Raw genomic sequence first — 23,826 nt, forward strand, 5'->3', positions numbered from 1 at the left:
GCCAACATTTTTCTGACTGCCATGTTTATTCTTTTATTCAGATCAAACAAAACTACCCGTTGTGGTGTTTATAACAGTGAAGGAAAATGGTTCCCTTGCTCAAAGATCCATTTGAGAAGAAGCAAGAGCTTCTCGGGAGTATTCTTCTAGGAACATCTCTCTGAGGCGTGCTGCCTTTTCTTCATGTTTTCTTTTTAGTTTCTTTATTTTTTCCATTTCGTATTCAGAAATTAATGAAGCATATAAATCCAAGCATTTTCATGCCTTTAAAATGCATTTATTGCACAGTTTGATGGAAATCTTGGATTCCATGATCACAGAATCACTTAGGTTGGGAAACACCTCCAAGATCATCAAGTCCAGCCTGTGAGTGATCACCACCTTGGTTAAGCAATAGATATGCTATGCCTGAGGAGAAAGGAGGTTTCTGTATGTTCATGCCTACCCTGGATCCCGTTGGAATGGGTTTTTGGGCTCTGACTGTCCCGGTGTCGCGCAGGTGGAGGAGCGCTCGCGGCTCAACCGGCAGAGCTCGCCGGCCATGCCCCACAAGGTGGCCAACAGGATTTCTGACCCCAACCTGCCTCCTCGCTCCGAGTCCTTCAGCATCAGCGGCGTGCAGCCAGCCCGGACGCCGCCCCTGCTCCGGCCCGTGGACCCGCAGGTAACGGTGCTCCCCCCTGCCAGGGTGCTGGGGGTGCTGGTAAGGAGACAAGGAGTGATGGATGGCGGGGAAATAGCAGCTGGCACCCTGGATTCTCAGCCTTAAGCATGTTCATGAGTAAGAGCAGCATCTGCATGCATGAGTGTGTTCCTCTTGTCACCTCCATGTGTTAGCAACATCACGCTGGTTTGTACCTTCCTTTGAAGCATCACGTACTGGTTACTGCTAGAAACAAGCTGGAGGACCAGGAGGAGCTGCTGCTCTGGGCCAGTGCAGCTGTTGCTCTGATCCTCTTTGGATCTGGTTTATGTAAAGGCCTAAAACCACAGAGCCTGGTACAAAAGACCCGGGATGCTTTGATGCTGAGGATCATCAGAAAGAGGTTTTGCTTTCTTTGCCGCTTTGATTCAAGGTTTTGTTTTGGTTTTCCATTGAGTTGACATCAGTCACAAACACATCTGGAGAGGGCATAGATCACCATGACTGTCACAGAGGAGGGGCATTGTTATTTTAGAAGTTTCTCCCAGCCATGAGATCCGCAAGAGCTCTGCCACCAAAAGCTGTAGGAGTGTCAGTGCTGGCTCTGGTCGAGCCACTGGAATTGCTCCTACAGATCCACAGACTCCAGCAGGGATTTCAGAGGGAAATACAAAGCCTTTGCTCCAGGTTCAGCTGGGCTTTCTATGGAATATGTGCCAACTAAGTGCCAGCCACGTGTGGCACCTCCAGAACAGAGCCAGCCTTAAACAAAAATGTGCAGGAAAGCCCTGAAACATACTTTTTTTGTATGCAATTGGAAAGTGGGCAAAACCCCACTTCACTGTCATCCCTCTGACTGACCAAATAATTTTCAGTGACTTTCTTGGTGTCCCGTACCATCAGCAGCTACAGAGACTTTTGTTTGGCAATAAAATACCCATGAAAGAGTTGCTTGAAGCCCAGAGCCCCGTGTCAGTGTGTGTGTGCATACTCCTGTACCCTTGAGACATGGACACATACAGAGATCTGTATGTAGAAATTTCAAATAAAAGTCACAACCCTGTTGTATCAAAGGAGTGCAGCTTCACAGAGTCCTGGGAAGGAGCTCTGATTTCACAAACTGTAACCTTGTGATTTTCTCACATTTCCCAGAACAGATGTCATTATTCCTTAAACTTGCAACCTGTAGGGCTAATCCTTTGGAGCCACCAAGACCTATAGAAGCTCATGCCTCAAGATATTTTTTAAGCCATCTATGCCTCAGAATTCCTGATGATTTTTTTAATCAGTTATTATTTATTATCGTTTCCTTCTTTTTGTTTTTTCATTTTTAACATGGAAAATCCATGCCAAACCTCATTAGTACAACCACGGAGGTGCAGGTGTAGGAGCTGGACTTTGGGCCAGCAGCAGCAGAGCCTGGGGCGGGCACGGCGTGTGCGGGAGTGTGATTTTTAACAGATCTTGCCTTGAAGTGATGTAAGTCAGAAGTTCCTGAAATCAAGGCAGTGCTGATCTCAGACCAAGGGGGCTTTTCAGTGCATCCAAAGTGCTAATCAAAATAAATTTTTTTTAAATCAAATTTTAAATTTTTTTTAATTCCTTTTTTTATTTTTTTTTAGCCTCCATTTTGACTGATAGTTCTGTTTTGACTTGGTGCTTAGATTCCACATCTGGTCACTGTGAAATCCCAAGGAAGCTCCTTGTCTGGGTCTCAGTCACTGCATGAACAGCCTGCAAAGGGACTGGCTGGGTTTCAGGAGGCTCTGACGGTGACCTCTCACCGCACTGAGATGCCAAGGCAGAACTCGGACCCCACCTCAGAAAACCCTCCTCTGCCCCCTCGCATTGAAAAGTTTGACCGAAGTTCTTGGTTACGGCAGGAGGAAGACATTCCACCAAAGGTAACACAACCACTCCTCACTTTCAGCACCTCAGAGCTGAGTCCCTCTGGCAAAGCAGAGTGGGCAGGACTGAGCCCACCCTGAGGCTCTGCAGCAGGGGCTGACCCACCCAGGGGCTGCATTTCCTCAGGACATGCTGGGAGCTGCTCTTGGCTGCAAAATAGCTGCAAAACAGCACTGCCCTCCAGCAAAGAAAGTTCTAGAGCTCAGACAGAGGCCAAAACAAATTAATCTAATCTCTCCCTTGGATAAAAAACAACCTTCTGCTTAAATAGAATTATAGGAACATAAAATTTGTCATACTCAATAAGACAGGTCCTTTTTAGTCCAGTACCGTGCCTCCAGTTGCAATCAATATTGATGGAAGACTTGTAAGGGCTCCAGCAGCTTTATACATTCATTGACATTTTGGCAGTGTCTGGCAGTACCTCTTTAATTAGGATTCTTCTGGACCAGTATTTCGATTGTGTTGTTTATACACCTTCACTTGGGAAGAATTATAACTTGGCCATTAAAGCTGCCCTTACAGTGAATCAGTGCTCAGCCCGGAGGATTTTTACAGAGGAGAAATTATTATAAATTGATTAGTGACAGGGAGGCAGTATTTGTCCCTGATTGAGAGGCAATTTTTCTGTGTATTTACAAAGTGAGTAACTTGCCTTTTGAAGAGCAAAGTCACAGTCACCAGGTAAGCCTCCCTGTGCAGGGGATCTGTGGTGGTGTCATGGGTGTTGATAATGCTCCTGTTTCTGCTGTCACCAAGCAAGAGGGGACATCAGTGCTCTGCTGAAGGCAGCAGCAAGCCAACAGCTCCTGGAACTGTGTGTGTGCTTGGCTCCTCCATCGTGCAGGGGGGTGGCTGCCTGGTTTTAACCTAATTAAGAAAAAGCCCTGCAATTTAATGTTGGCTTTTGCCATGAGTCCTTGAGAAGGACACTCGGCCGCAGCGATGCGCTGCGTGGTGAGACCATGGCTGCTGGGAGAAAAGCTGTTTCTCCAGCACTCTGCAGTGTTTTCCCCCTTGGCTGAGGGAAGATGGACCACCAGATCACATTTAGGGCTGGTGTGTTGGCAGTTCCACCCCAGAGGAGCCTGACTGCACACTGGGCTGCCCAAGGTGTGTTTGGGGTGTTTGGAGGCAGGAGAGAAAGGACTGCCCTGAGAGGCAGGACAGGCTGTCTCCGTGGTCCAGGGTCTTGTTTCTGCCAGTGCTTGTGGCTGGATGCTTCAGAGGAAGGTGAAAAACTCCCCAAGTCCTGACTGCAGAGTACCCTACCTGGAGGGGAGACTGCTTTGTGCTGGGACACGCTGCAGCTGGTGATGCTGCAGTCCAGACTCTCTAAATCTTCTCTTATGTTACCTAATGGAACCGTGTGTTTATTCTTAAAAAAGCCAAGCCTAATCCTTTTTCTTGCTAATCCTGACAAGCCCTTGGCCTTTCTGTTAACTGGTGCAAGGTATTGAACCAGGTGAGTATTGATTTGCCTCTGCACATCACTGAGGTGCTGGAGTCACTGCACCTGTGACCATGCAGTGATGCCTGAGCTCCCACGGGATGGGGCAGAGTTCAGGGTCACCTGTCACTGCCCCTCTAGGCTGTGGTTGGCTTTGGATGCTCGTGCTGAGCCCTTCTGCCAGCAGCAAGGTTTTGGCAGTGGCATCTGAGGCTCAGTGAAGGTCACAGTGTCTAATCCCAGTGTTAGGTGGGTCAGTCTGGGTCTTCCCACTGTCAACCCTCTTGTTTGTCCACCAGTCAACACCTTTTGTCTGCTGGCATGTGTCATATCTGAGCTAGATAGAAAACCTCTGTTGTGGCTGTAGAAATGCACTTCAGTCTGAATTTTACCTTAAAAATTACTTGTATGGGTTTTGTTAGATTTAAATTATATATATGTGTGTGTATATATGTGCATACATTTCTTCTAGATGTAAGTGCCTTTTTTGGTGGTAGCCAGGCTGCTCTGGGGGCTCCTGTGCCAGGAGCATCCCTGATACCACCTTTGCTGCTTGCTGCTGCCTCACACTCCAGTGATCCCTTCTAAAAGCTGAGAGCCTTGTCTTTTATAATTGCCCTAAATACTGCCTTTCTCTCAGTGGGAAATCAGTTGTAAATCAGCCTTGAGGCAGAGCTGGAAGGTGATCTGTGATGGCTCAGGTAGGTGACTGCAGATGTCTCCATTCTTTTCCAGGTGCCTCAAAGAACCACTTCCATATCCCCTGCCCTGGCAAGGAAGAACTCCCCGGGCAATGGCAGCGCCCTGGGGCCACGGCTGGGCTCCCAGCCCATCAGGGCAAGGTGAGGGCATGCAGGGAATGGAGAGGATGGGCAGTGTGGAGGTTCCAGTTGTGGGTTTCTCTGGGTCTGGATTGAAGGCACTTAAAACAGTGATTTGTGTTTGGACTCAGGTGTTTATTATTTCTTATCAGTAAAACAGTCTCACTGCTGTGAGTTTGGCAGCTTGTCATTACAAGACACAAAATGGCCAACAATCTCTTGTTAGAAGGTCTTTTAAGACTAAACTGTCCAATTAAGAACTGACACCTAGATTATTTTCCCTTTTAACCCAATAACTGATTCCAAAAAGCTGCAATGGGGACTTTTCTGCCCAATTACCAAATGCCACCCAAACCCATGGAGAAGAAGGAAGAAGAAGCATGAAGAAGAAACCCAGGACAACACGCTGTGCCCTCCATCTTGCTTCTATCCACAACATACTAAAAATCCCAAAACCTAAATTTCTCACCAACTGACACACCTACACTACTCTCTGTAATCTATTTCACTTTTTGGACTTTTGTGGATACCAGTCTATCTTGAAGTCTGGGAAACTTTCTCCATGAATGAGGGTCAAAGTCAGTGCTGCCCTGGGGGTCAGGGCACCCCAGAGCAGACAGAGAAATATTCCCAATGCCCTGGGTTTCCACAGGGCAGGAGTAACCCTGGTGTGCCACTGCTGCACTGCCTGGCATTGCCCAGCTGGGAGCACAGACAGGGGCTGGGTCCAGCCCTGCTTTAGCTGACTGAACACCATCTGCAAGGCTTCTCTTGTGCCTGGGATGAATTTTTGCATCCAACAGTGATTTGTACTGACAAGGCTTGGAGCTTCCCTGGAGGCTTTGCTCCCTTCCTGAATGAATTCCTGGGCATTGCAGGGTTTGGAGGTGGATGCTGCATCTGCTGCTGTGGAGGCAAACAGGAGTTTGGGTGCTCCCCTTGCTGGATTTAGGTCCTGGTTCTCACCTCCTGCATGTCAGTGGGTCCCTGTAAGCCAGTGGGGAGGTCTCAGGGTACATTCCATACATTTCTTATGCATCAGAGTGGTTTTTCACAGATAATGACTGAGGAATGTGCTGCAGGACAGACACTCATGCAGCCAGCTGAGATCTTCTCTAGATGTTGATCAAGGATTAAATTCTTTCAGCTTCCCAGGACTGGGCCTTCACCTCAGGCAGATCCAGCTCTGGGAAGGTGCAGTGCCACTGCTGTGGCCCCATCCCTGCCGTGCCACAGCTGTCCCTGGGCATGTCTAAAACGAGCAGGGAGGCTGACAGGCTCTGCTCAGAGCTGGATGTTAAAAACACAGCTTAGTCATGCGAGAGCTTGTCTGTGATTCACAGAACAGACCTCAGACAGGCAGATCCTGGGAGAAATGCAAGTTCCAATTAGCCTTGCGTGAGGGAGCTCCTTGGCTGCTTCCTCCTGCCTTGTCCTCAGAGGGGGAGGTCAAAAAGTGACTGTGGGGATGTTCATGGGGTGTGCTGTCACCAGTGTGAGCAATGCCTCCCTTTCCAGCTCACTGCCCCTCTGCTTCAGCAAACTCACAGCCCCGAATCACTGCCAGGGACAGCAGCAGGAGGAAGAGAATTTTTTGGGTTTTTTGTTGTTCTTTTTTTTTTAATTAGAGAAAAAGCATATCATGGTTTGTTGCTCTTCTTTGCCAAAAGCTGAAACATTTTGAATTCTTGAAAATGTTGCTATTTTAATTAGCTGTTGCTTGAAGGACAGTTTAAAATGCAGAGGGATATTGGACTGCGTAATCTTTATAAGTGATGGTATTGAAAGTAAAAGGGATAATGGAAAGCTAGGATTCAAATTGAAGGTTGCCCAGTGTTTCCTAATCCTCAGCCTGCTTGGTGCAGGTAAACACATCAGTTGCCAAAATTTTCAAATATACTTCATTAGTTAATTTAGCTAAGGATTTCAGCCATAGAGCCTGAGCTGGAGGCCTTCAGTTTGATGAAAATTGGAAATTATTAGGATGCTACCACATGTCCCTTAAACTTAAGTTGTCATTGAAATTATTTTATACTTTATTTCTCTCACACTAATGTAATATTTTTCCTTTTTCCCCATTTCTTCTATTGGTTCTTGGTTTTCCCCATGCATAAATACAAATATTACAAAAATATCTCATCTTTTATTTGTCACCCTGTTGTGACAAATGAGGGAATATTTACTATACATTTTAAAGAGGCCTTTGAATAAGATCACTTCCAGAAACACTGTATAAAACCAAATTGCCTAACTCTGCATGAACATCTCTTCTGATGTCATTTCAATGCCAAATAAGAATTAATTTCCTAAAGGCATCTGATACCCAGAGAGATATTAGTCACTCCTTGTGTATCAAGGGCACTTTTTATTCTAGATTTATCTGTGTTCACAAGGGTGAGAGAAATCAAGGAGGAAAAGTGGATATCTGATGCAAGTTTGAAGTGAAGCCATGAAAATTTGGGACTGTGAATTAAGTGGTACAAGAGATCTGCAGCCTTGCTGCAAATTGGAGATCCTTGCTTTGCTGAAGTCTTTGTCTAACGGCACATCACAAATTCCTGCATTTACGAAGAATTTTGGTGGCTAATTAGGTAACTCCAGCTTTGCAAATCTACAGATCAAGAGCAAGGAATCTTTTAATGGTTGCCAAATTTTATAAAATAAGAGCAGAGAGCTACTCCGGGCAATTTTTTTTTGTTGTTGTGGTCATAGAGCACCCAAAGTTGGTGATCTCAGCCCTGTCTCCTCCAGCTGAGGAGGACTCTGGGGGCCTTTGCAGCCACCCCTGTCAGTGTGGGCAGGGTCTAGAGCCCTGGGGTGGGTGGGTGGGTGTGTGTGACCCTGGCTGATGGTGCCCCTCTGTTCTGCCCTCCTGCAGCAACCCAGACCTGAGGAGGACAGAGACCATCGTGGAGAGCCCCTTGCAGAGGACCAGCAGTGGCAGCTCCTCCAGCTCCAGCACTCCCAGCTCCCAGCCCAGCTCCCAGGGTGGGTCCCAGCCTGGCTCCCAGGCTGGCTCCAGCGAGCGCAACAGAGTCAGAGGTGAGCTTGGGCACGTCCCTCAGCCCCAGGCACACTTTGGGAGGGCAAGAGACGTGTGATCTCATGCTTGTTTTCTAAAAAACTTAAAAATCAAAGGATCCATCATTTCTGATGTGCTTTTGTGACCTGCTGGCCTCCATGCAGACAGAGTTGCCAACAGCCCCATTTCCCTGGAGGCTGATGTAAGATGGCCACAGCATCTCACTGCCAAGTAGCCCTGGCAGAAGGAGATGGGAGTTATGCTTTAGGGTAAACAGAGAAAACAAGCAGTGTGCTTCCTGTCTTCATCCACTCAGATGCACCTCTCCTGATGTGGTTTCTTTGGGAGTGTGTTTCACTTTTAATTGATATATATATTTTTTTTGAGGGGCTTCATCTTTGTGCCGGAGATAGAATCAGAGGAGTGACATGACCTATAAGAAGCTTTCTCTCAAGTGCTTTCACCAGGCAGCCGTGCTGACATGAGATTTATGTGTGTAGCCAAATTGTTCCCTCTCACCCTAGAGCCCCTCTTAAAGATATTCCATTCCCCTGTTTGATGGCAGTGGAGTAGTAGAGTTGCCACAGCTCCTACACCCACTCATCTGCATTCTGGCACAGCCCCACAATTCCATTCCCCAGGGCTGAAGAGCTTTAAGACAAATGCTGCCTCCATGCCTTGAATATTTTATGAGTTGGCCATAAGATGATGGTGTCTGTTGTTGAAACCATCAGTCCTCTAGGTACTCAATAAAAGGAGTTTGTAACCCATTGTCATTTCAGGTTTGGTTTTGCTTTTACTAATGAGGAATCCTGTGACAAATATTGTCCTAGCGATGTCAGATGCTGCAGAGCTTTTCATTTATCATATGCCCTGCTCTTCTGCAAAGTAAATTTGTTTCTTTAGTAGGGAAGGAGCAGTAACTCTGTGAGAGGGCTGTTGGTGGAGGATGGGCAGGATTATGGCTTCTCTTGGTCTCTTGGTGGAGAAGCAGAAAGGAGCAGGAGGGTTTTTCAAGACAGTAGAAGCAAAGTGATGCTGAGGCCCCTGTTCCCACCTGTCCCAGGTGACAGGATGTAGTGATGGATTTTGGCAGCATTTTAATTCCCACTCTCTCCTCCTGCCTTTCACCAGGGAATGCCAAGCCCGAAGGGTCCCCTGTGCTCTCCCATGAGCCCGCCAAGGTCAAGCAGGAGGACAACAGGGACGTGACACGACCGAGCCGACCCGCTGTGAGTGCTCAATTCCTTCCCATGGGAATGCTGCCAGCTGGCTCGGCCGCGTTTCCCTTCGGTGCGGCGGCACAACCGCGGGGACCCCAAAAACGAGGCTAGCACTGCTGCTGCTCCAGCTGAGAGACTGGACAGCAGCAGTACAGCAAGAGCCCCTGGGAGATTTGAATGCTTAAGAGAGTGCATGAGTTTTTACCAGGAGCCCAAGCCTAGGGGAAAGCACTTAAGCCCGTGTTTCCAGGCGAAGCAGGCGCTTAAGGGCTTTGCTAGCTTGGGCGCGGCGGTGGCCGATGGCACATGGTTGTGTTCCGTGCTGCATGTCCCCCGCAGCACCCGCCCAGGGATGCTCCGCTCGTGAAGGCTGGGGAACCAGCCAGCCCCCGACAGCCTTCCCAGCTTAAAACCCCACCTGGTAGTGGTCTCTGTACAATCCCCTTCTATTATTCTGAGCAAAATCTCATCCGAAGTGTTTCCTCCTGGTTTAATGCTGTTGACATTTGTGTCTTAAAACTGCAGAGTCGGCCTAAAAACTATATGAATTTCTACTGTTTCTCTATTTTAATGTGTATTAATGTTTTGTTGATGATGTTTTTTTTCTCTACACTCCACAGCGTTGAGCTAACAATTCTAATTTTATTTCTAACCTGCTTGCCCTTCCTCTGGCTTTTTCCTGTCCCGATCTGTTTCCTCTGATGCTGATTATTCTTCCTTTACCCACAGAGCTATAAGAAAGCTATAGATGAGGTTAGTGATATCTTTTCTCAGTGGGTCATGCCTGTGCAAGGTTGACTAGTTAGTGCTTAATTCCGAGCTGGGTTTTCTTGGTGCCGTTGATAAAGGTGGCGATGCGATCTCGGGTCGGACGGGAGAGCGAACCGGTGCCGTTCCGGTGTCGGGAGGGGACAGCACTGCTGGTGTGCTCTGCTCAGCCCTGGGCTGCCCAAAACCTGCTGGCCACGCCACTTGCATGGAGGCCAGGGCAGAGGCATCCCAGTGCACGCGTGGGGGAGCAGGTGGTGCTGCTGCTGTTGGAAGGAGAAGGAGCCAGAGCGGAGGTTTCTCGTGCTGGTGGAGGAGGTCGGGCAGCCTGGACCCCTCACCACATTCTGCTCTCAGCCACAGCCCCTGGCCACCTGCTGATTTCAGTGGGACCATCAAGTGCTTTTTGAAATGTGTTCTAAGCCTAATTCAAAACAAGGCACTTTAAAAACAGGAGTGGGTTGTTCATTCTCATGGACCAGCATCCACTGCAAAGCCTGTCAGCAGAGCCATCTCGGATGTTGATGGCAGTGCTGGTCCTCATTCATCCTCTTAAAAATGAGAGTCCTCAAGTGCACCTTTTTCACTTAGGATAATATTTTAAATGTGCATCTGGCAGTGGTGGATGTTTAAACATTCATGGGACAAGACCCAGCATTCCTGATTTAACATTTAACTTGCCTCACACACGCATCGCTGTGCACACTGCAGATACTGGTAACTGCAGGGCTGTAGCAGAAAGCACTGGTTTCAGCAGCCTCTTTCCTCTAAAAATAGAAGATATGAAAGAAGGAAGATGTGCTGGTTAGTTAACTTATTCTCTTGGATAAAATATGAGCAATACATTTTGTTTAATGAGGTGCTTTGTTAAGAAAAAAAGCACATAAATCAGTGTCTAAATAGGCAGCATGTGTGCTGAATTCAAGCTCAAGGAGCAGTGTGATTTTGGAAACCAATCTGACTTGATTCCAGCAAATATTAAATCTAAAGAAGGCTTTGTAATTAAAAGTAATTAAAGAGCACCGACACTGCTGATTTATGTATTATGTCACCCTCAGTAATAACACTTGGAACATGTGTGGAACTACAGAGCACTTTCTCTCTGGTTGTCAGATTGTTTTTGGTCCAGGAGCAACTTGGTGAAGCTGTTTAATCCTACAAAGTGCTCGTTACTTAAACAAAATTATAGCATCAAAGAATTAACCATCCCGAGGCAAAGCTTTAACTAGGAAATATGAGTTATCTGATGATATTGTCTGGGAGTATTACTGTTCTTATAACTTTCAAATTAGTTATAAAAAGTAATTAAGCTGATTTTTAAAGTACCTGACTGTCTTCTAGTGATGGCCAAAAAAGGCTGATAGGGTGCCTTGAAGCATATTAGAAGTGGAAGGTGTAAAAAAGAAATAATTTTCACAGTCCAGTGCTGTGACAGGGAGGAGATCAGTGCTAGTCCTGCACTGCAGAAGTCCAGCTGCAGTTTTAAGAGGCTCTTACACAGTCCTAAAATCCCTTTTAAAGTGCGAGGCTCTAATTCAATTCAAAGGCAAGTGCTCAATAAAGAGCATGTTTGATACTCTAAATGGAAAGCATTGTTAAGCTGCTCAAATTGTCACTGATTCGTATTTAGGAAAAGAAGCAGTCGTATCATAGAAGCTGCTACAGCACTAATTAAAATAATTAGTTGTCGTGACTGCAGATTTGACTCTATTTCAATCTCAAACATGTTGGCATCGAAAAGGAGCTCTTGAAATACCACAATCTCTCTTTAATCATGGTAAAGAGCCTTTCTTTAAAGGTACAGAGACCATTTGGAGGGACACAGAACTACAGAATCAGAGAATGGTTTGGGTTGGAAGGGACCTTAAAGTTCATCTTGTTCCACCCCACCCAGTCCATAAACCGGGACGCCTTCCACTATCCCAGGTTGCTGCAAGCCTCATCCATCCTGGCCTTGAACATTTCCAGGGATAGGGCAGCCACAGCTTCCCTGAGCCACCTGTGCCAGGGCCTCACCACAGCCTGAATAAGGAATTTCTTCCCAATATCTAATCTAAACCTACTCTCTGTCAGTTTGAAGCCATTCCCCTTTGTCCTGTCACTCCATACCCTTGTCCAAAGTCCCTCTCCAACTCTACTGGAGCCTCTTTAGGTGCTGGAAAATGCTCTGAAGTCTTCCTGTGGGACTTTCTCTTCTTCAGGCTGAACAACCCATATAAAACCCATCACAGATACCCGCTGTGAAACAGAGATTGACAAATCAAAAAAAAAAAACAAAACAAAAAAAAAGCCTTTTTTGGGATGCTTATACTTCTGGGTCTGATGCAAAGCTCTCCAACTCTCCAAAATCCAGGGGAGTCTCTCTGTCAGAGCCTGGGCAGGGCAGACCTGGGAGCAGAATGTGTGGCTGTCACCGGTGGGAGCCCGCCGGGAGGCGTGGGTCATCAGAAACCAAAGCACAGATTGCTTACAAAACATTCCTCCCTCACCATTAAAAACCAAACTGGGTTTGCATCTCAGCCGTAGAGCTTCTCCATCCTTCTCTTCATGTGTCGACAGGATAGGTTTTAGGAGCTCCTTTTGCCACAATAATTAATATTGCCGTAGTCGCCCTGCTGGAACGGTAAACTGGAAATGCAGTAAATGAGAGTATGGCCGTAAGACAATTGTGGAATTTAGTCTTTTTCAATGAGTTTCTTTCTCCCTGATCCTTTATCTCTGACCGAATGCACTGATGCCTACCTCGGTCACTAATATAGGGAGAAATGGTAAGACTGACAATTGCAATGCTTTGTTCGTCATGTGCATGTCTTGTGCAACAGAGTTCTCTAACCCATTCTAATTCGAGCTCTCATGCTTTTCTGCCCTACTGCTTCCCCCTGCATTGCTATAAAAGCATGTAAGATAACAAAAAGTCTCTTTTCTACACGGTGCCTGCCATGTTCCTTGTTTTGAAATAGCAGTGTCTATTTTATATGACTGTCGGGTCTGAGACCTCATCAAAGTCATGGTAAACTGAAAAATTATGACTAGGCTTTGGAACTGCTCCTATCTTTTTTCTTGTTTCGAGGCTTTTTGGTTGGTTTTTTTTTTGGTTTTTTTTAGTTTCTTTCTCCCTTAGCTTGTAGGCTGCCACATTTCACATAAAGTGCTTAATGGGTCCCGCTGAGGGATTTTTTTTTTTTTAATTATTATTATTTTTGATCGTATGGCTGACTCAGAGCTGTGACTCCAAAGTCTGGCTGAGCTGGGCGCTTCTCCTCGTGCTCCTCACCGCCTCTCGGCAGCCGCCCGACAGCAGAGACTCACCATGGAAGCAGCTCTTGACGTGGGGATTGCACCACTCCATGGGAGATGCTGTCATTGCTTCCTTCCCAAATGCATTTATTACAGAATAAATACCATTACGGGGTCTCTTTTGAGAAGTTTGAAAGAAGAGAAAACCCTGCAGGAGAAATTCTCCGAGCCAATCTTTGAAGTGACGTTGTTTTCCAGTTTACTATGATGGTGACTGAACTTCACCTTTTCCAACAAATATAATTTTGTCGTGTATATACATATAAGTGTGTGTATATATATGCACATACACGTTCCAAAGAGAAAAAGAAGAGGTTGGCTATTGACTTTTCAGTGAGCGTAAATCAGTTTTGTTTTGTTTAATAAATGCTACATGCTACAAACATTGTCTTACGTTTGTCTCATGTTTGTAACGACTCTGTAAAGCTATTTCTCGTTGCTCGTGCTGTTAGCATTGGCTTTTGGAGAGATGTGTGTGACCTTCTCCTCGCTCTGAGTGTAACAGCCGTCGCCTCCTTGTTTCCTTGCCCCCATCCCCTTTAGGACCTGACGGCTTTAGCCAAAGAGCTGAGGGAGCTGCGCATCGAGGAAACCAACCGGCCCCTGAAGAAGGTGACAGACTATTCCTCCTCCAGCGAGGAGTCGGAGAGCAGCGAGGAGGAGGAGGAGGATGGGGAGAACGAGACGCACGATGGGACCGTGCCTGTCAGTGACATCCCACGGCTCATGTGAGCAGCGCTTTCTTTTGGGGGGGCAAGCCATGAAAGCCCAGTGTGTGTTTTTATGGAGGTGGAATCCCAGTGTGTCCTGGCCTGGAGGAGAAACCCTGGTGTGTCCTGGCCTGGAGGAGCAGTAGCTGTGATAAGGGACATGGCCAAAGCGTGTCCATGTTTGGTGGCTGGCACTGGGAATGGCCTCATGGTTGCAAGGGATGATGTACTCACATGAGTGCTTTTCCTGTTCCAAACTAGAGAGAATTAATGGGGAAAACTGAGCTATTTCTGCTGCGTATTCAGTGAATGTTGGCGCAAAGCTGATGGAGCTATACCTGCTGATGAGCCAGGCAGGTTTTTGGCCAGAGTGGGCACAGCTGACCTCATCCACACCGTGGGTCGTGCCCATGGGATGGATGTGTTAAATTCTGCCTGCTCTTGAGCCTGGTCTTGCCCCAAATTAAGCCATGCTTAAGTGTCAGTACTTGGTGTCCTGCCCAGTGCCAACTGGTAGAGCCAGGATTACAATAATCCTGAATCTTTGTCTTGGATTTCTGCCCTTGGCACAGTCAGTCGTGGTGGGTTGAAGTGGTGAAATGAAGAGATCAGCAGACTGTTGTGTCCCATGGGACATTTGTGCTTTTGAGTCTCTCCAGATCAGGGCACCACAGCTTCAACACTCACAGGGAGCTGTTGCCATTCAGAGAGAGTTCCTGGAATATCTCTGCTCAGGTTTCCCACCCAGTGCTTTGCAGAGGCATTTCTGGAGGGCTCTGCCTGGCAGCAGGATCTGAATCCTGCCCCTCTGAATTCACAGAGGAGCTGTAGGAAAGTTTCAGGGGATTATTTGTGTTTTAATCAGTTCATTTCCATTTTTCCTGCTAAATGAGTTGTAGTTGACACAGGCATACCTGGCTTCAGGAACATGGTTTAGCAGTGAACATGATGGTGCTGGGTGAATGGTTGGACTCAAGGAATTTAGAGTCCTTTTCCTCTAAAGCTAAACAATTCTTTGATTCTCTGATTCATGGGGCATGGAGCAGCACAGAAGCCCTCTAAGTGGCAGGGAGACCATGTCTCCTTGGGTCCATGTTATTCAGAGTGCCAAGCTCCTGGGTTGAAGCTTCCTTCCAGCAGAAGAATTAAAATCAGAGCTCTTGAGTTGGTTGGAGCAGGTCAGGAGGCAGAGGGATGGCTCTGAACGTGCAGCAGTGGGATGGGCAGTCAGGCGTGCCAGAAGGGGCCTCAAGCTGCTCATGGCAGAGGAGTTTGATCAGGAGTGGTTAATTTGTGCTGACATCCTTCTTCAGACACCTTGGGTTTGACACAGCACTTCCCAGTGGATGAATATCCCACTGGATGCCTTGCAGCCACATGTGTGGGATGACAGCAGTGAGCTGGATGCCCCCAGCCCCTGCCAGCCCAATGCCACATGTCCCATAATGTCCTGTCTCCCTTGTGTCCCAGAGATGCAGGAGTGTCTGCAGGCAGAGCTGCACTGCCCCATGTCTGGGGAAAAGGAGAGCAAATCCTCTGAGTTAAACCCTTATTTCTCAAAAGGGACCTTAGCTCGAGTTCAGCCTCGATGTACTTTGGTGTTTTTTTCTAACAGAGATTTATTTTCCTGTGTTTAGTGTTTGTCATTGGAAAGTGGGACCAAGAGAGATAATTTTGTCTTCTGCTGCACCGTCTGAGTGATCTTTGTGTAACCCTTGTTTAAACTTCCCTGGGTATCCTCCCTGAGCACTTGGCTGCTCTTCATTCCAGCTCTATCCTGCTGCAGGATAAACCAACCTATCAATTTTTGCTCTGTGTCCCAGTGGATAGGAGGGATTGTTTATTCCATCCACCTCTGGAGATATCATTTCTCCATCTGAAAACTCTGATGACTCCCCTCAGCTCCCTCTCCTTGAGCTGTGCCAGCCAGCTCTTGCCCATGGCCAGGGAATTCTTGCAGGATGACATGGAAACTGTGCACTGATGAAATTTGGGACCCCAGGGCTGCCTCAGCCATTCATTCACTGGCTGTACAGTCTCAAAATTAACATAACCTCCTCTGGCCCTGTTCTCTTATTTTAAAGATATAATAACTGTGCTATTTTCTCATCCTTTGGTGAAAAGCTAAAGGGAGGTGTTAGCTCCCCTCATGGAAGGTGCTGTAGGGAATCTGGTGGGCTACTGTGTGGAGTGCCTTTGTGATACCCATCCAGTTGTAGGTTTGATTGGATGCAGGCAAGGATCCAGTCCCACCTCGGGGTCTCCCCAGGGCTCAGGTCCCACCCTGGACCAGTAACCCCATGATTAATCCAGGTTGTTATGGCTTTTCACCGACCAGGCTCCCTCACCAGCCTCGGGGCTTGTTGGTGTGCACAGGAGTTCCAGGTTGTATTGCCTCACACTGCTGGAAGCAATTGGTCTGTGAGGGTTTTAAATGCAGAGTAACAGGTCTGATCATCCAGGGGTGTTGGTTGTTTGCTTGTGGATTTGTTCCAGTTATATTTAAGCAGCCAGGCTGCCAAGTGAAGTAATGGGAGCAGCTCAGCACCTGTGACAGTCAGTCTCAGGCAGTACTAAAATTTAATAAATTCCAGTCTCCTTCTTCAAATAGAATCATGGAGATTTCAAGGTGAAACCACAGGTTAGGGCTGAATTTTCACTGGGAAACAGCAGAAAGCTACAGGACACAACTTGTCCTGCTCACATCTTCTCCAGACCCCATCCCCTCCCTTGTTATTTGCCATCAGATGATCTGGTGTTTCCTTTTCAGGGGTTGAGATGGGAATTAAAGGGAGTAAATTTTGGTTTTCTGCAGCTTTTTTAGGTAGGAAAAAATTATATAAAGTAGAGCAGGAGTGCCACTTCTTGTTGCCTGTTCATCGGTGCTCCTCTCAGGCCACCTTGGGATAAGGAAGAGAATGGTCTCTCTCTTTGGTATCTGTTCTTTATCAACCTGACCCTGGCCCTGTATTTCTGGCAGCATCTATCATTTCCCATAAATCTAAATGGATACATTTTTCTAACTTTTCTTCCTGTGAGATACAGAGCCTTACCCTCATTGAAATAATACTGCACCAGAGGATTTTTCACCTGGTTTAACAAAGGAATATTCACCATTAATGCTTTTCCCCTCTGTCCCCAGCCCCACAGGAATTCCTGGAAGCAACGAGCCGTACAACCTGGGCATGGTGACAACCCACGGGCTCGAGACTTCCCACGCAGATACGTTTAGCAATATTTCAAGGGAAGGGACTTTGATGGTGAGGGAGGTAAGTTGTAAAACAAACACTTCCATGGAGCATCTTCAGGAGGTTTTGCCCATGTAAGCACAAAAACTAACAGTGCTGTGTGTCCGGAACACAAAATGAGGAGTAAATTGTGCTCGTTAGTGCAATTTACACTCGGAGCAAATGTGACAAGTGCAAATGTTTCTCAGAACTACAAACAGCAGTGAATGGCAGTGCCAGGGCACGGCGGGGAGGAGGCTCCTGCAAAGGCTCTGCTGTAACCCCACCATTGCTCCGGGCAGCTGGAGTTACCTTCCATCTACAGCGTTCAGGGAATTCACTTGGAACTGGCCCAAAGTCTGCCTTCTTCTTCCCAGCCTCTGCCACTTGGGACTGATAGAGCCGTGCAGTGTTTGTAGAGGGTTTGGGGGCTTTCAGCAGAGGCTGGTGCTGTGGGAGGCACTGGGCATCCCAGAGGGATGTGAGCCCCCATCCCAGGGCTGTGGGAGGCACTGGGCATCCCAGAGGGATGTGAGCCCCCATCCCAGGGCTGTGGGAGGCACTGGGCATCCCAGAGGGATGTGAGCCCCCATCCCAGGGCTGTGGAGGTGAGGCTGTGCTGGGAGCAGGGCTGAGGGGTGGTTCTGCAGCAGTGAGGCAGAGCAGGCACCTGCAGTGGCTGTGGAAGATCTCCCTCGGTGTTTCTCGACTTGCCAGCTGCTGGAACGTTCTGGTGATGCTGGTGGAAGTGCAGATGGGGAGCTGGACCTCTGGTGAGAGAGCAGGAGGTCCTCATGGTTATGGAACAGGGGAGTGGCTCTGCCACCAGCACATCAGGGAGGTGGAAGAGGAGAAGGAAGGAGGGGAGCTTGGAGTCTGCAATTGTAGGGGAGGGATGTTTAGATCACACAAGACTTGAGCTGCATTTTAATTCTTAATTCCATTTATCTAATGTATTCACATATGAATGAAAAATATAAATGCAAGTTTGAAAGAGAGGAATGAGTTAGCAAAAGAAGTTACAGGATGTTTGTTGCCTTTCTCCATTAGTTTTGGAGGGGTTATAATACAGTCCACCCCATCCCTCAGTGGGATGGAGCTGTTCAGAGCAGGGATCCCCACAGCTCTGCACACCCCTAAATCAGGGAGGGTGCTGTGGGTGAGTGGGAGAACAAGGCCCTGTGTAACAGGCAGTTGTTCCTGAAATGAGCTTGTGTTCAGCATCACAACAGTAAAGCCTGTGCTGTGCCAGCAGGGCTGGATGGGAATTGGGATGAGAATTGGGATGCAGAATGGTTTGAAAGGCATGGGCAAGAGAAGCAGCTGGAAAACCTCACTGGGAGGAGAAAGCATGATAAGAAATCCAAACTGCAGCCTTGTGCTGGGTGCTTACTGTTTTCCCCTCACACCATAACCATCAGAGGATGAGCTCACAGAGGTCAGAGGGCTTTGGGAAAAGAGCTTTTCACTCTTTGGTGGAATGGCAAGGTGTGGTCAAAGGTGATGGTAATGAGCAATCAAAAGATAAATGTCATCAGGACTAGTCAGGCTTGGTGAGCCCAGTTAAAGTTACCACAAATCCCAGTAAATGGGTAAATCTCTGTAACAATGTCATTGATGTGCTCCAGGTAGGTGAGATCCATCAAAATGGCAAAATAAATTAGGAAGGGAGAAACTTCCCAGTGCCCCTGCCTTGCACAGGGAGGGGATGGAAAGGAAGGGGAACAACCCTGTGGAAACCCAAGGAACCTCCTGTGCAGGGCGAGCTGCTGGTGGTTCTGCCCCTCCCGCCCTGCTGCTGCTGTTCACTGCTGGTTTGGGTCACAGAAACATGGACAGGGCTGTGCTGGCACTTGCAGTCAGGCTGCTCTTTGCCATAGCTGTGCAAAGCTGTCCAGGCTAGGGCTGGCTGAGGGCTCAGTGTCACCAGTGGCTGTGTGGGAGGAGAGCTGGCCATGGGGTTTGCACCCATGGGGGCAAGCACAGAATCTGCCCTGAGTTCCTCATCTCCAACCAACAGTGACCAGGCCTCTCTCACTGTTTCGTGGCTAATTACTCTGCACTGACTTTGTCATTAATCCTGTCTAATTCTCTGGAGTGGGGGGGTTGGTTTGCTGCTTGCCAGGCTGCATGGGGATGGAACAGAGAGGGTCCTTCTCCTGCGCTTGCTCTGGGAGCCGCGGGACTGCCGACAACTTCGTTTGGTTTGGATTTTTCCCCTTCTATTTTCTCTTCCCTCCCCCCTCCCTTCTCTTTCTTCCTCATGCCTTGTGTCTCTGCAGACCTCTGGTGAAAAAAAGCGTTCTGGCCACGCAGCCAGCAATGGCTTTGCAGGTCACATCAACCTGCCTGACCTGGTGCAGCAAAGCCACTCGCCGGCGGGCACGCCGACCGAGGCCCTGGGGCGAGTCTCCACGCATGCGCAGGACATGGACTCGGTGCCTGAAGTACGTGCTGGGGGGCTCCTCTCTCTCCTTTGCACTGCTTGTAAATCAAGGATTAACATCTCTGCCCCCTGATGGGCTCTCCTGCTTTCCTCCCTGCCTTTCTTGGCTCTTCCCTCGCTCTGTTTCTGGTCCCCGTGGGTGAGCGTAGTGGAAATGCGAGGGAATCGGATGGGTTACTGCTATAGGGGTCTGTGGCTGATGGGAGAAGGATTTATTAGGTCTTTCAAGCCCACTAGCTGGAGTTCTGGTGGTGTGACACCAGTGCTGCCAACTGGTAAGAAAGCCCCATTTTTTTCTGACACTTGGATATAAAAGGAAGTGGTGAGAGCCAGTGATGCCATTAGCTTCAACTGGGCCCAGCTTCCATCTGTGCCACCTCTGATAATTGTCATGGCTGAAAAGTTACCAAAAACCAAAGCCAGCAAAATTCCACATTGTTCTTCAGAGTAGAAGAAGCCTGCACACTTCTAAAATCATGTGTTTCCTGTCATGGCAAAATGTTTGTCTCTGGTAGGTGTTTTATGGGCACATGACTGAACACTAAAATTGAATAAAGTGTAAAAAGCCTTAGTACAAGATGTGACAAATAAACCAAGGGAATTGATGTGTCCAGCTTACCATCCTTAGCTGTGGGAGCCAAACAGTTCATTTTTCCCATGAGAACTCAACCCATTTGGTGCTAATTAAGCTATTGTATTTAATGTTGTTGTTTCATTTGGTAGGTTGTACATCAAAAGTTCTGCCATCCTATGTTCTTTCATAGAAATGGTGTTCTCACTCTATGGTGTACTTTTACGAGCAGTATAAAAATAAAAATTTCTTGGAATTGGGCATTGATAAAACGTAAGAACAGATGGTGCCTGACTTGACCTCAAGTTTTTATCTGTTTCCTCATTGGCATAAAAAACAGGAATGAGAGAGTCGATCCTGAAAGTAACACCTTCCACAGTCATCCTGGGGCTGAAATGCAGCCTAGGATTGAGTTTAAATGTATTCATTTACAGAATATCAACCAAAAAGATCTTCTCCATTTCTAAAATTGTATTTTTAGAGTTGACTGAGCAGGGAGTGGGTGTGAGTGGAAACTTAGGGATTTTGTTCAAGGGTTTCCAGGTGACTCATGCAAGCACGACTTCAGCCTGCAGCTTGATGCTCTTTGTAAGCCACCACACAGGTTTATAGGCTGTTGAACAGGACCTGGGGGAAGATGAAGTCTTAATATTTAAATATCAGCCTTGGATGCTATTAAAATGTCATCTTCTGAGGAGAATAACTGCATCTGAGCAAGGAAAAATGCTCAGTGCATTGGGATGAGGGGTTTCTTTGTAATATATTTGCTGGAAAGCACCTGGCTCTCAGCTGGAAGTCCCTGCAAAATCTGAAATCTTCTCTTCCTTAAATTGCCATTGTTTTATGGAAAAGACATTCAGCACAGGGAAAGAATCTGTGTATTTCTTGGATAGGAGACAAGCACAAAGCAGAGGTATCTGTGCCCACAGCCTTCCCTGCTGCAGGCTGTTAACTCCTTCAGTTACCCTCTTCTGCTTAGAAATCCATCCTGTTTCTATGGAAACAGCCAGGCTGTCAGGGAACAGGGCTGGGAGGGAAGCAGGATGCACAGCCTGATTTTGGCATGGATGCTGGCTCACCCATGGATGCCAGCCCCAAAGTGCTGGGAAAAGTCACGAGCCACGAAGCTGCTCCTACGCGTGGTTTGTTGTGCCCTTGAATCACTTTATGGTTCACCGGAGGACAGGCACAGCCTGGTTTCAGTGGGGATGTGCCAGGGTGGTGGTGGTGTTCCCCATGGCACATCTCCCCGGGCAGGAATGTCACACAGGGACAGGGAGCAGCCTGGGCTGGGTGACTGGGTGAAAGCTGAGGAAGATTTATTTCACAAGAAGGACAATGAATGTCCCAGAGGAGAAAAACGTGAGCTGTAGTGGTGCTGCAGAGTGAGCTGGGTTTGCTGCTGCTGCAGCTCTAAACTGAGCTCATCCATAAAGCATGTCCTGGGTAAATGCAGGAGTAGGGAGGATAAGCTGCTCAAAGAAGGGGAAATTCACGTTCCTTTGACTCCAAAGACAAGGATTTCCTTTTGCTTGGAAGGAGGTCTTAGCCTCGTTTTCTGCCTTAAAGCAATGGTTTTAAAAAGAAAGCAGTGTGACACTGCAGTTTGTTCATCCCCAGATTCCCTCAGCATAGTATTGGCTCTGACATTTCCTGCCATACCTTCAGGTTAAGTTTTGTTAACTTAGAAATGCCCCTTTCTGCAGTCCCACTTGAAATGCTGGGGATAATTTAAAAAGCTGTGCCAGCTGCCCCAGGCCTCACAGGGACTCCCAGCACCACCTCAGCAGGAATGGGAAAGTGGGAAAAGCAAACCCTCGCCTGCCTGACGTCCCAGAGAAGGTTTAAGGCATGTGTGTGACATGCAGAGAAGTTACCAGGTGGATTGATGATCTTAAAGGTCTGCTCCAGTCTAAATGATTCTGTGATGGATTTTACCTGCCTTGGCTTCTGCCTCTGGCCCTGTGGCTTCTCTGCTGGCTGTCCTCATGGCTGTGCTTCTGCCTGTGAGGGGAGAGCGGAGCCAGGCCCTGCTCCTCCCGTTTTCTGTCGCTCACAAACACTCAGAAATCCAATTTAATATTTGCTTCTGATTAGTTATGGGGAGGAGGAGCAGATGTTCACAGAGGGCTCAAAAAGGGCACTGCAGAGGCAGGCACCATTTGCTAATTAGAAAGTCTTAGATGTACACAGGTGTTATTTCTATGCACTGAGCCCTCTCTTGCTGTTCATTTTCTAGTATGGTATGGGAAGTAGCACCAAAGCCTCTTTCACCCCCTTTGTGGACACCAGAGTGTATCAGACCTCACCTACCGATGAAGATGAAGATGAGGATGAAGAGTCATCTGCTAATCGTAAGAGCCAATGAGGCCAGTTTGAGATGGGAGGGAGAGCATGTCAAGGAGCCTGAATAACCCCAGTGAACTTCTCACATTTCAATGACTCCAGACATCCAGACATAGCTGGTGTGTGTGTCCTTGCCCTCTCCAGCTCCCATCCAACTTCTTCTCCTCTCCAGCAAAATGCCCCCAGAAAGATCTGGGAGGAAACGGGGAGCAGCAGAAATCCACCCTACAGTCTGCTTGGGCAAACTTATACCTTGTAACACAGCGATGACTCCTCCATGGAGAAATAAACCAAATATTGTCATTCTATCCCAAAACAGAGGTGATAGAGCGTTTAACCCATCACCCCTCCCTGTGTTGCCTTTCCAGCCCTGTTCACCAGCGAGCTGCTGAGGCAGGAGCAGGCCAAGCTGAACGAGGCGCGCAAGATCTCGGTGGTGAACGTGAACCCCACCAACATCCGCCCGCACAGCGACACCCCCGAGATCCGCAAGTACAAGAAGCGCTTCAACTCCGAGATCCTCTGTGCTGCTCTCTGGGGTAGGCCCTGGGCACTCCCTGTGGCTCCCAGGGGCTGGGAATGGGTCGGAATGTGTGGGAATGTGCCCCTGCCTCCGCTTGGCCCCTTCTCTGTGGTGGTGTTCGCAGGGGTTCCAGGAAGAGGGAAGAGATGAGGATCTGACTCCATGTTTCAGAATTTTTTATTTTATGATATATATATATTATATTAAAACTATACTAAAAGAATAGAAGACAGAATTTCATCAGAAGGCTAGCAAGCAAGGAGAAAGAACGGAATGATAACAAAATCCTGTGACTGGCCAGACAGTCCGGACAGCTGGGCTGTGATTGGCCATTAATTAGAAACAACCACATGAGACCAATCCCAGATGCACCTGTTGCATTCCACAGCAGCAGATAATCATTGTTTACATTTTGTTCCTGAGGCCTCTCAGCTTCTCAGGAGGAAAAATCCTAGCAAAGGGATTTTTCAGAAAATATCGTGGCTACACTTCTCCGTGCCCCAAGGGTCGCATCCCCTGCGCTGTAGAGTGACCCTTCCTGTCCCTGGATCGGTCACACTTCTGGTGGCAGCAGAGACGAGCTCGGGGTGTTGTCCTTGGCTCCTGGCACCCATGGCTCTCTGTTCTCTTCTCCAGGTGTGAATCTGCTGGTGGGCACGGAGAATGGCCTGATGCTGCTGGACCGCAGCGGGCAGGGCAAGGTCTACAACCTCATCAACCGGCGGCGCTTCCAGCAGATGGACGTCCTGGAGGGCCTCAACGTCCTCGTGACAATATCAGGTGCTCTCTCGTGCTTTCACCCCGTCACTCACCTGCTGGGCCTTGTGCAAGCCCTGAGTGGCTCCAGCTCAGACAGAACCTGCTCACTGGT

General features: G+C 47.9%; 1 protein-coding gene across 3 annotated transcripts in view; it reads left to right on the forward strand.

Moving 5' to 3' along the window:
* TNIK (TRAF2 and NCK interacting kinase) overlaps positions 1–23,826 on the forward strand; it is a 146,958-nt gene that overhangs the window by 114,398 nt on the left and 8,734 nt on the right. For 2 of the 3 annotated variants that reach the window (XM_058812176.1, XM_058812177.1), the window contains 11 exons: positions 500–664; positions 2,308–2,547; positions 4,737–4,843; positions 7,701–7,864; positions 8,979–9,076; positions 13,676–13,860; positions 16,985–17,111; positions 19,352–19,516; positions 22,326–22,440; positions 22,801–22,971; positions 23,592–23,735. In XM_058812176.1, coding sequence (XP_058668159.1) covers positions 500–664; positions 2,308–2,547; positions 4,737–4,843; positions 7,701–7,864; positions 8,979–9,076; positions 13,676–13,860; positions 16,985–17,111; positions 19,352–19,516; positions 22,326–22,440; positions 22,801–22,971; positions 23,592–23,735 — 1,681 coding nt within the window. The remainder of the gene's footprint in view (positions 1–499; positions 665–2,307; positions 2,548–4,736; positions 4,844–7,700; positions 7,865–8,978; positions 9,077–13,675; positions 13,861–16,984; positions 17,112–19,351; positions 19,517–22,325; positions 22,441–22,800; positions 22,972–23,591; positions 23,736–23,826) is intronic. The other variant, XM_058812178.1, reaches the window with a different exon arrangement.

This window comes from Ammospiza caudacuta, chromosome 11 (genome assembly GCF_027887145.1).
Source record: "Ammospiza caudacuta isolate bAmmCau1 chromosome 11, bAmmCau1.pri, whole genome shotgun sequence".
NCBI lineage: Eukaryota > Metazoa > Chordata > Aves > Passeriformes > Passerellidae > Ammospiza > Ammospiza caudacuta.